The 12,948-nt window shown below is 40.2% G+C and overlaps 1 protein-coding gene across 3 annotated transcripts in view; it reads left to right on the top strand.

Moving 5' to 3' along the window:
* PRDM16 (PR/SET domain 16) overlaps positions 1–12,948 on the top strand; it is a 1,067,934-nt gene that overhangs the window by 995,036 nt on the left and 59,950 nt on the right. For all 3 annotated transcript variants that reach the window (XM_078642479.1, XM_078642478.1, XM_078642480.1), the window contains 3 exons: positions 5,943–6,090; positions 6,450–6,614; positions 12,261–12,414. In XM_078642479.1, coding sequence (XP_078498605.1) covers positions 5,943–6,090; positions 6,450–6,614; positions 12,261–12,414 — 467 coding nt within the window. The remainder of the gene's footprint in view (positions 1–5,942; positions 6,091–6,449; positions 6,615–12,260; positions 12,415–12,948) is intronic.

Here is a 12,948-nt window from a genome sequence, read left to right on the forward strand (position 1 = left end):
AACAGGGTTCATATTAGTCATATTTGTCAAGTGCTTCTCATACAGTCTAAACTTTAGTACTGACAACCAATTGCAGCTATACTGAGAAACAGAATTACAAGAATTGACCCAGTCCAGGTGGTGAGTCAAGACTCCATCCAAAGAATCTCTAGTTTTCAAGTCAACCACAGAAAAAACATTTCACAGTTTGAAAGTGCAATATAGAAGGGGAGTTGGTGACTGGTTCCATGGAAAAGGCATCAGAAAGTGTCATGGCACCGTCATCCATTCCACGTTCTTCCTAGACAAGCAAAAAGCAAGCAGTACCCACAGAAGATTCAAGAACTCACCTCTGACTTCGACCCTTAGTAAACTAAGATGATACCCACTTGCGAGGGGCAGAGAAAGCAGCAAAATGTGTCCGACAAGATAAATGAATTGGGTCAACCTCCATTAACACCCCAAAAAATTCAGCCCCTATAAAATTTAAAGAGTGCTTCATTCCTCGCTATTGGCCGTCTCTAAGTGCTGTCATTACTAGATGTTACTACTGCCAAAATCAATGTTAGTCATTTTATCAACCTTGCAAGTATGGAAGGCTGGATTTGTCTAACAAGGACTCAGACTCAAGCTCTGTTAGTCTCAGTAGACAACAGAAGCTGGTGTTAAAATTAATCAACCATCATGCTGGTTTAGCAAGTGATATAAGCCATGCACAGGCACAGGCATTAGTGACAAAATAATTATTTTATTGTCTTGTTATTGTGGGCCACTGTTTTTCGAAAAGTATCTCACTTGCCACTCATGCCAGAGTAGTGTGTTTATTTATTTATTTATGTATGAGATGTAATGTATTATTTACTTATACATTTTTATAAAAACACAAGCCAAAAACCACCCACCTCCTCTTTGTTAATGGAATTGGAACCAGAAATACTTCAGGTACAACTTAGTTGGATACGTTTTTTTCTACCTGTCCTTCCTGCCCCTATTTAAACAAACATTTTAGGATTAGGGTTGCACCTTTCCACGTGAAAAATACCAGGCATTTGTTGTTGTTGTAAGAGTCAGCAAGGACCGGCCATCATACTAAATATGACTTTAATCAAAATTGTATGTATTCATTTGTAAAATGACTTTTCTGCCTTTGTTTATTTTCAGTATTAGTCAGGGACTGTTAACCCGTTAAGTGCTGCCGTCAGCCATTGAACGTTCGGAGCACTACCTGGATGGTGCTGCGCACGTTCAACGGCCGACGCAGCCCCGCCCGTTCTTTAAAACGGCCACACTGCCGCGAAAAAACGGCCGCGGTTAACGGGTTAACACAGCTCTAGAACACATTTAAAAGTGCTTCCAATTTATATTTGCAGTTTGAAGTATTACAGATAAGGAGTAAAAACACCAGCTTTGGGTGATTTTGCTTATTTCTGTACCGACCAGGACATTAAAATACCAGTGGTGCCGGGAGAAGACCGGTCAAGTGGGAACCCTGCCTAAAATCCAGTATGTTTACAAAAATAATAATAAGAGGGAGGAATGGAAAATGTTTTTTTCTCAAGCCCGCTTATCTGACATGTTTTGCAATGTATCTTTTATATAAGGTTATTGTCATCCAATATAATGAAGTTGTCTATTGTCTTCGGAAAGACAAAAGGTATAACCACCCTTAAGTAAGGCCACTGGAAGTATGTGACAGGGTAGTACAAAATTATGTAGCATGATTAAATAAATTATGTGGAAGGAAAGGGCAACTGATGCGGCTTTACGTGGCACATTTTGGATTCTATTACTTCGTTATTTTGCCATTTTGACACTTTAATACTGTTTGGGAATGGGTTTTATCTCATTAGTATCAGTTTAACACCCAAACCCAGCAATAAGCAATTGAAAAGTGAACAGTCAACCTTTGCGAACGCCTTTTCACTGCACGCCAACTTGTGTAGCTGCATTTTTAGTAATTTTTGGCTCCACGTGAGTTAGGGACAATTTTCGTTAAGATCTATAACTTATGCAGCATATGATGTATTATGCAGCAAATCCATAATTATGTAGAAAGAGCACAAACACAGAGTTGCATTAGCCCAGCTTTTAACCATGCTAGTATTCGGGAACCCTGCCATTCGCATAGATTTAAATGTACATCAACCCAAACAGCTAGCTCACTGAAACTTCAAAAATACCAATCGAAACAAGATCAGGCCTCTAAGCAGTACTAGGTGGGACTAGATGTTTATTGCGCCTTTTACCCTGCGCTGTGCCTTTCACATCCACCCACATGAATGGATATCGAAGATACACCCTCAGCCGCGTTCCCAAGCTTAGTCTCTGCAAGCGGGACACTTCCTGAAAGGAAGCCTGACGCCTCTCTGCGTCCTGTACGGCCGGCACGAGGAGATTGAGTTGCGCCTTGCTGCTTTATGCAAACGTGAGCAGCGATTGGCCCAGGCGCTTACGTTTGTCTCGCGTTATTATTGTTCGGATGAGGTGAAGCTCAAAGGTGCAATATAAAACCGTCACCTCCGATGGCACGCTATTATCTGATGCATTCCAAAAAGCTCACCATTCACTGCCCTCTATGCAAAAAACATAAAGACACGAATTAGGCGAGGGCAAACAAGCAATTATTTCTGAAAGCAAGCACAGATTATTGGCTAATGGCTCAGGTATCTGCTTCGGGTGGGAATCGGTCGTTCACACAATGCTGCTTTCTCTGGCGTCTAAGAACTGATGACACACAGTAGTGAGTTAAGCCACTTGCAATGCAGTAGGTCTCGGTGTGGAAGTCCCTCCCGTGGGAAATAATATACATCCCCCTGAATGATAGACCATAATCCTTGCTACCTATGCATGGACAAGAGTCTGAAGAAAGGTATGCTTTTGGCGCTCTCCTCCTCTTTGGCCATAGGTGAGGTGGACACCAGGAGTAAAAATTGGGAAAATTTGTTAAAAGTCACAGAACAGTTTATTCCAAAAAACACATCCGAGGTTCGTTTTTGTGATGTGTGTGTCAAAAAAACGTTTACCTCTCGCCAACCAATCACCGGAGAAAGGCCACAAGCTACCTTTAGGCCACAATTTACTTTGATACACAAACTCCACTACGAAAGCCATCTCTATATTGCATTCGAATGAAACGCAAGATTTTTGACAGCAAGATTTTCCGCAGATAAAATCAGGCACAATAATGGTGGCAAGTTCTGCAAATTTAAATTTTGCTCACTTCAGAATGGGCCAACACGTGTTCAATTTTGTTATCCCCGTTCCGAGGCCTGAAACTCTGAATGATGTGCAAATTGTGCGCCCGATTCTTACCATGTCTAACATAATCGACAATTACTGCGTGTGCAATTTGCATCCAGGATAATGAGTTACGTGGAATCAAGGCCTCTGTGTAATATTTTGCAAGCGAGAAAAATCAGGGTAATTTCCTTGAAAAGTGAATGCATTTTTTGTGTGCTGTTCTTGGGCAAGCTTTGATAGTACTGCCAATTTGTTTTAGGACCAAGGCATGTGGCTGTTACTCCAGTGTCCATTGCTTCTCAACCTGCTGGATAAATTAATGAAATTCACCACTACGCCCGGCCTTGTTTTTAAGTATCTCTCGTAGATAATGAAATTTTAGTTTCATCTTTATAACCTGCCATATCCTAGGATGTTCAGGAAACAGAGAATCTATCTTAGCTGGAACCCGTGATCAGCCTCATAAGTCAGCTTAACTCTGAATTTATGTACTACTCCAGGGGGTTATAGGTCAGAGTATTGATACAAATATTGTCTAAAATAACGATATTTAACACAATATATCTGTTAGACGATATCTAGGCCACGATTTTCTTGTACCATATTATTTCAGACCCATTGGGCAACATTGAATCATGTTAAAATGTTCTTTATTGCTACTCAATGTGGCACCAGTTCCAAAAGTTTCTAGTCTGTCTAAGATGTTTTACTTTATTATAGAAAAGTGTGTGTGTGTATATATATATATATATATATATATATATATATATATATATATATATATATATATATATAACTCGTCCAGCGTTTTCAATTTCTTGAAGAAGACAAGAGCAGACCCGGTATTGTGCTGATTATTTTATTTTAGCAATCACCATGTCGCTATGACGTGTTTCGGCCGACCAACGGCCTTCATCACATGTCAGCACCCTGGGGTGGAGATTCCTCTTTAAAAGTGCTAGTGCATAGTATTAGCAGCAATGGACATAGTAAACACACTTCACTGTTTTCAATGATAACTGCTTAAATGCATTATTTCACTGATATAGTTTCTAATTACTATCACATCCTAGGATGTACAATGATGATTTCGTGTTGGCTTGAATCCAGGTTGTTATGGTAAAATGTTTGTATAAATACATAAAATATCACCCTTTACCTCACATGTTGACATCCTGGAAAAAGTTGAACCCATTGTTTCTTGCCAAAGTAAGTAGTGCAAAACATACCACCCTCCCTTAGTGCAAGTAAAACGAAATATTTATATGTGCAAATTGTGCCTTTATAGTGCAAAAAAGTCAGTGCAATTATTGAGCATCTTAAAGCATTACATCTCGGATAATACAATTTTCCTATTTTAGGTTCAATACCTTACCATGATTTGTGCCAATCAACAAATTTTGATATTCTGAATCCTCAATATTTTTACACACACATATATATATATATATATATATATATATATATATATATATATATATATATATATATATAATCCAGTATCAAGCAAAAAAAAAGAACTCAAATTCAAGATAGAGTCATGAGGCAAGATAAATGTGAGTATGAAAGTAGTAGTTTGACTACAGGGCTTAAAGTGCACAACACGATAGTTAATCTGAGTTTAACATGTTATGCTTTTCTGTTCATGATACTTCCCCAAACACCTTTCATAGGACAAAAAAAAGCATATAAAGGCCGAAAACCTGAAAGACATTCCCTTCTTTAATCTCATGTAGGGTCATTATTTCTTCGTCGTTCCAGGAAAGCATTAGTCAGCGTTTTATAGTTTGCTGGTAACTAAGCAGTACTCTAATTGGTAGCTTATCAATAAGTGAGTAGTTCCAAAGAGATAGAAGCATCCGCTACCATACCTCTTCCAGGATAGCAGCCTGTGTATACAGGTTTTCCAACAAGTTAACTCCACGACTTAAGTGCTGTCACTCTTTTGTTGGCTCCATCACCACCCCTTACCCACCTTTATGTAACGGCTCTTAGTTATAGCTGACGTGTTGCCTAAATAGGAACGTATAATGGGTCCTCTTTGGGATTAAGCTTCCCAAAGTTTAATCTGCCCAAGTTCAATTCACTTTTCACAGACTAAAAGTATGCATTTGGTTCTTCAGATGAAGTCAAAAAATATTCTCGATTTCACTCTGTTTCCATTCCACACTGTTTGAAGCACATGTACTAACTTGTGCAGTGAGCGTGGAAGTGTATTTGTTACATACTTGTCAGGGGTGGTTAGTAAGAGCTGTATGACTACAATAAATACACACAGCAAAGTTTAAAACAGGACTGTTCCCCTTCTGTTTGCATCTATACACAATGGCACACATTAACAACATGACACCCGAACGCCCTGAATAATATACTTATGGTTACAAATCCTTAGCATAGCATCAGGGTGTTTCCTGCAGCGCAGTGGTGTAGTCTTACATTTCATTTGATGTGTTTCGTGGCCTCCTCTGTGCCTCAACAACTGCAGTCACAATATATGTGCAGAGCAAGACTTTAAAGATGGCGACCTTCATAAAGCCGCATAAGGCTTTTTGAATACACTGAGTAAATTCTCCAAGGCTGAGGCAAATGTCACCGAGGAGCTTGCACATAAGAATAGATGCCAAATGTGAAAAACAATAATATTAACTCATATTAAATCATATGTACTACACCCACAATGTATTGCCATTCATCTGTTCAATTGTGCACTTTTTATTCTCCAGTTTAGAGCAGCATATGATAATCCACACAGAGGAACGCGAATACAAGTGTGACCAGTGTCCGAAGGCCTTCAACTGGAAGTCGAACCTTATTCGGCACCAGATGTCACATGACAGCGGCAAGCGATTTGAATGTGAAAACTGCGTGAAGGTACGGTAAATGTCCAAAAAGGGGTTGACTATTTAAATCACAATTTTCTTTAAAAGATTTAAGGTTGAATCAACCCTCTAAATCAACGCACCAGGGATTTTAATCTGCCCTTGAAACTGCTTAGTGGAGGTGTCAAAGTTGGATGATTTTCCTATTAACTAAGTTTACCCCTTCTCATTACCCTCAACCCTTACAAAGTAGGTGTCAGGCCCAGAAGTGCTCACTACGCATACCAGAGGGCACTAGATCGCTTACAGCAACCTTACTATGTCACTTCCCGCAACCCAGATCAACATAGTACTTCGCCAGCTTCACAAGCAACAGCCTGACATGAAGAAATTAACACAAACTTTTTCCAGCTCGGAGACGACGAGCCGCAGCCATCGCGAGGGCAGTCCGAATCACTGAGTGAGGCTCTTGAAGTGAAAGGTAACCTGAAGCCAAGCCAGAGCGGGACTGTATGGCACAACGAACGGACCGATGGCGACTCGCTGCAGATTGCTTCACTCACATGGCAAGCCAAGGCAAGTGCTCTCCAAGGAGCATGATCAAGGTCTCCAACACTCCCACTGCTTTCAAACAGCATTATGTGTTCCCTTTGTTTCTAGTGTTTGGCACCATTAGGAGTTAGTAGACATGCAATCCTGAGTTGCTTGCCCAAAAGTACTTGCTTTTGGAACAAATTGACCCTGATGAAAAAACTAAGGTGGGTGTTTCATGTTGGCCAAACCTATTTTAATAAAGATCAGACAGAATAGCACGTATTACCACTTACAATTCCCTCAATGACATTAGCCAAATGCCACTACCACAAGCTCCTGTCTCTTAAAAGTTAACAGTGAAAGACCAACTCTAGCAGCCCATACCAAAGTGAATATTGCTTAAAAAAGTCGCCTACTTTGTGAATTGTGCTAATGCCCTTTTCCGTAAGTCCTTTACCCACAGACATGCATGCTACTTGTTTCTCACCATCAAAGAAGAACCAACACATTGTAATTCTGACTGGAATTCTGTGTCTGGGCAGTATTCCAGTGAGGGCAGGTGCCTTTATTTTTAAACCCTGCAATGGGGTAAGATGGAGCCTTAAAACCCTTCCATTTAATACCTGTAGGTTACCCTAGTTTTACAACATAATTTTCAACATGATCTTTTAGTTTAAGGAGCATACCTGTTAGTTGGTTTATTTGCTGCTTGGCAATAATTTTGCGTGTTTGTCAGCCAGCTAACTGGTTAGTTGGTTCGATTGCTGGATTGTGGCTGTGGAAATATTTTGGGTTGATTGGTCATTTACCTGTGTGTTTTTGTACAAAACCAGTTGAGTTTCTCTTTTTGTTTGTTTTGTGGTTGGGTTAGAACTGGCTTTCCAATTTGGTTTTTGATGTGTACATTGTCTGTCTTGAATGTAGTTTTTTTGGTCATCGGTTTGTAATTAAATAATTAGTTGTTTAATGATCAGCCTGGTTAGCTGGTGAAAATGTTCAATAGTTGATTACTTGAATGGACAGTTGATATTTATTATGAGTCAAAGTTTGAGTGATGAAACTGGTTGTGGTCTAGATATATCCACTGGTTGTAACATTTATAATTTTTTATGAGCATGGCTGACTGATGAGCAGTTTGCTGTGTTGGTTGATTGGTGAGTTAATTGACTGATTAGTCAGTTAGCTATCCGTCTAGTATTTTGGTAACCTTGCTACTTCATTGACTGCTTGTTTGATTGTGTTCCTGGTTGGCTGATTTAAACTCTTTGTTTTCTTGATTAGTGTTCCGAGTATTTGGGTGTCTAATTGGTTTCTTCCAAGGGCAGCTAGCTGTTGATTACTCAAGTGGCACATTAGTTGGGAGAATGATTAGTTTTTAGGTCTTGCCTTAAACAGTGCATGCTTTTTGTTGCGAGACATTTTGTTAACTTACTGTGGGCTTACAGCCCGCCCACTGCTTACCATTGGTTGGCTATATTATCACTCTCGCTTGCTCCTTATCTGTTAGCTTATGCGGCTTTACTTCCTCTACTTCTGCTTGCCCATCCCTAGGAGCATGACCGAAGTACTTGTGTCCTTCCACAGCTCGCATTTTAGCAACACTTTTTCTTTTTGTTCAAGCAGTGCATGAGAGTGCCTGTATTTTCCAGTTGTCTCCATCATGTTCTTCTCCGCTCCTCCATATTGTGCTCTCTCAATTATGTGCCTATGTCCCCTACCCGCTCTTAGATTACCCTTTCTCATCCATGAGCTTCTGTTTCCCCGCCTCACTTTCTTTCATCTGTGTGCTAATATTGACTCCCACATTCACATTGCCCTCTCTCCCCCCTATGCTTCTGTACCCCAATTTTTCTCTCGCTCACCCGGGTGCTTCTGTGCTCTGCTCTCCTCCTTGTTGCTCTCCACTCTAGTTTCTTCGTGAGTTTTTCCCCCCTCGTAATGTTGCTGTCTTTCATCTGTGTGCCTCTCCACCTACACAGACTCCATGACCAGCTACCCTGACACCCCCACCCCGTTAACATTTTTAAAAAGTGCAATGACGAAGCCGCTTGACTTTATTATTTTGTAGGTGTGCGTATGTGTGCTCAACTCATGTATTCACCTACAAAAGGACTCTGCCCAGCGCTGCATCATTGTGCTTATATATATATTTTTTTCTCTTTCCTTTATACTATAAGCATCTGCTTTGATGCAGTACTGCATGAAGAAAATACATTGGCAGAGCCAAATGCATCTCTAATGCGAGAGTTTTTGGCTTTGCCTATGCTTGTTCAGATGGCTGTCTAGCTGAAAAACGGACAAGTTTGATGAGTAGCTATTGGCTGGCTGATTAATTGGTTCTATGCATGTTTGGTTGGCTGATTAATAGATTTACTCAATTTTTTTATTTAAATAGTTAGCTGAATGATTGCTTGTTTTGATAACCAGCTGGCTGTTTCAGAACAGCCTGCAGTGATTTTATTGAGCCAGCCAACTCCTCGTTTTATTTCAGTGGTAAACCATTTAAGAGTAAGGACTACACTTGAAATTCCTTCTACTTTAATATATATTAAGCTATTTTAAGCCGAAGATTTTCCATTCTCTGTCTACATACTGAATCAGAATGTTAAAAAGTTATTGACACACTATTAAATAACAAAGAGCAGTGGTTTATGATGTACATCAAAAAAGCCATATCATGTTTTTTATTTGCTTCCTGATGTTATATATGAATATTAATTATAAAATATGTATTTCTTGGTGAGTACGTGATGACTATATTTATATGATAGTTTTTGCACTCATGGCATTTCATACTTAGCTAAGCAAAATATATGAACGTTCTACATTCTGTTCTAACCATTCCTTGAATTAGAGTGTTCAATAAAAAAAGTTCACAATCCAAGATTCCAATTCTTTAGGCAACACTTCAAACCTGAGGCATGTAGCTGGATGCGTCTGAAATATGGGAAATTACTAAACGGGTACGCCTACAAAATGCATTTTTAAACGATCTAAAAGGAAACCTCAGTCATTCACAGTTTTTTTAATGATGTTTTGGGGATAATGCCTGTACAAGGATAAAAACATTTTTGTTGGGTAGTGTGTGTCCTGTAACTTTCCAAATATAATAAAGCCACTGGACAATACGGCTGCCTATTGTTAAAACTCATAACTAGCTACTAAGCTTCCAGAGAAAAAAAAGTTTACTTTTACTTTTGTTTTATGAACAGTGCTGCCTCGTTACAAGAGTGTTACAGAAGCATAACATTTACTGAAAGTTAAAGAGAGGTTCTGCTGGATGGAAAAAGACAGAAATCAGGCAACTAACTGTAACTTTTGCATTTTAATTAGCGTAGTTAGGATAGGTCACCAGAGATTTTGAGAAAGAGGAAGTTCCTGTGAAGAGACTTACTGGAATGCATTGTTCAGAAAGGGTTTATAAAAGTGGAATAAATAAGAAAATGCAATAAACAAAACACTAAATTCCTTTTCAATTCTCACATGTACTGGTCGCAGCTCTAAAAATTAAAGCATGGCAAATCGAGTAGGTCTGTCTTTGGCAGTCATCCTTTTGGCTTTCTCAGTGCTTGTTTCGTTTGTTATCGTTTTTGCAAAACATTAGTGTTGGGAAATCTGTTGTAACTTTGTCAATCTAAAAAAAATAGGCTAAAAACAAAAATATTTTTATAGACTCAAAAAGCAGACAGCGCCTAAGTAGTCCCTGGCACTGAAAGGAACTACTTTGTATGAGGATATGCTCCTCCCGAAGGGGAAGAATACTGGCACTCACAGTGAAGTTAGCCAACAGCTGAAGTGGGCTGACCCACTTCCCAGTAGTCAGGACCACTGGAATGATGTGGTTTTGCGGCCAAGGTGTTTTCTGAAAAATTATAGATATGTAATATTTGCCACACAATTCATCATCTGCTGCATAATTGTAAAATTCAGCAAATAGAATTGTTTATACTTAAATTGATCAAAAGTGTAAAAACAAACAAGTGTTGCCATGCAGTGGGAGGACTTGGTATAGGTTGACTGGTCGCCTTTCTATTGCTTATTGCTGTATTTGAGTCTTAAACTCGTACAAATGAGGTACATCCTTTACCTCGACAATGGTAACATGTCTACAAATGACAAAATAATGAAGTTATAATATCACAAAAAGTGCTGAATTATCCTGCATAATTTGGCTTTTGTTGCTGCATAATATAACAACACTGTCAAATAATTTGGTACTCTCCTGCTGCATATCCATGCTGTGGAGAATGGAAAAAAATACAACTGACACAATAACAGACAAACGGATAAAGACAAATGACTAACAACCCTTTAAGTGTACTATACATTGCATTTTTGTAAAATCAAAAGGTCTTGGTAACATCAGACATAATTAGTGACAAAGTCTGTAGTTTTTAGCTGTATGATCATAACATTTTAATTAAGCGATACCAAAGGGGACGATGGACGAAGCGTTTGAGCAAATCAAACTCTCACCCCCAGTCAACTGATCTGGGTTTAATCCATCATCTTTCTTTAGCTCACTCCACCACCCCAGTTCAGACATGGCCATATGCAAATCAGTCTGACCCTGTGCCTCATGGGAACAGTCCAGCTGGAATTGCCAAGCCATGTCTTCCCTGGACCGGAAACAAGCATCCTGGGACCGGTTTCTGGCTAATCAGCCGTCATCATCCAGGCTAGCTTGAATCCAGTGGCAAAGTGAGCAAGGGACCCACGTCTGGGCATACCCTGCCAACTTAGGGCGAACAAAGTGATACCAAAGGGGACGTTGGACGGAGCGTTTGAGCAAATCAAACACTCACCCCCAGTCAACTGATCTGGGTTTAATCCATCATCAGTCTTTAGCTCACTCCACCACCCCATCTCAGACATGGCCATATGCAAATCAGTCTGACCCTGTGCCTCATGGGAACAGTCCAGCCCGAACTGTCAAGCCATGTCTTCCCTGGACCGAAAACAAGCATTGCGTAAGAAACATTGTGATATAGCTCAAAGTTTGGCACGTGGGTTTTAGAGCCTTTGAAATGTGGTAAATTGAGGCAAATGAAGTCACAGCTCCTTGGTGGCTGTTGATGCATCTCACACGTGTGTTCGTAGATCTTCCCCTTATCTGTTCCTGTGCTGAAAACACCTCATGATATCTGTTCACATTCCGCAAATGCCTCAGACAGCCTGTCCTTGCACCCTAAGTTTACGTGGTGGGTAAGACATTCTAGGGGTTGGATTCTGGCGAGAAGAAGGCCAAAGCTCATCCTATCCCATCTGAAAACCATTACAAAGAAGGAGGTGCTTGGTTGTGTGCTGCACCATTTGTTGGTTGTTTGCAATCGGTTCTGCCCTTTCCACGTAAACCACCATCTTAAATTGTACCATCTGACTTCGTTGTCCCAGGCATGGAATAGGATAATCAAGTAGTATATTAATATATTTACTTTTTTAGTTACATCGCCTTCTAATGCCTTCAAAAGTACCACCATAACTTAAGCCCTCAGGCTGTCGCAGAGATAAATTGTGTATAGAAAGGTTAGGCTATCTGTCGTAACCATATTTGGGGAGGTGCTATCGTCTGTGATAGTACTTTCTAGACTTGCAACAACTTGTACATCATTGTATGAATGGCTCTGCTTTCTCATTCCCAGGCTTTCCACAAGAAATGTAATTTGGTTCCTTTTCCCTGTCTTTCAGGTGTTTACTGACCCAAGCAACCTCCAGCGGCACATCCGGTCCCAGCACGTGGGCGCCCGGGCGCACGCCTGCCCCGACTGCGGCAAAACCTTCGCCACCTCGTCTGGCCTCAAGCAGCACAAACACATCCATAGCACTGTCAAGCCTTTCATATGTAAGTTGTCCTGCCCATCACAGTCCTGACTTCAGCTGTAATTGCACATATCCGGAGGGCCTCCCAAGCACTGGCAAAACCTCTGCCAGCCCTGCCTGTCACTCTATAGGTCAGAACACAGAATGAAAATCTGCAGCAATTCTTTCATTTCTTTTCTTTTCTGCACCCTTATTCGCTGTTTTCACAGTAAATAGTCATGGCATGTTTTGACTTTTTGACAAGTTAACATTCCACAAATACCATGTACTCGAATCTCTATTTTCTACCCTTCTTCACAATTGCTGTTTCTTTGATATAAATAAATATATGTTGTTTGAGGTCCTTACGATTTCAGATTATAAAACCTATTTCTCCTGTTCAAACCATTCAGCGCTTATTCAAACAGTCTAGCGCCTACTTATAAATTGTTACCTTTCCCCTTAGGTCTCACGTGTGCCTGCGTGTGCAGGAGACGGTGCTTTTTTGTAGTAGGTCACAAATCCAGGGCCCGCGTGTCAACCACAACCCCTTCAAAGTACAGAGGAAGAAGTACTG

Source organism: Lissotriton helveticus, chromosome 5_1, assembly GCF_964261635.1.
Source record: "Lissotriton helveticus chromosome 5_1, aLisHel1.1, whole genome shotgun sequence".
In the NCBI taxonomy this organism is placed as follows: domain Eukaryota; kingdom Metazoa; phylum Chordata; class Amphibia; order Caudata; family Salamandridae; genus Lissotriton; species Lissotriton helveticus.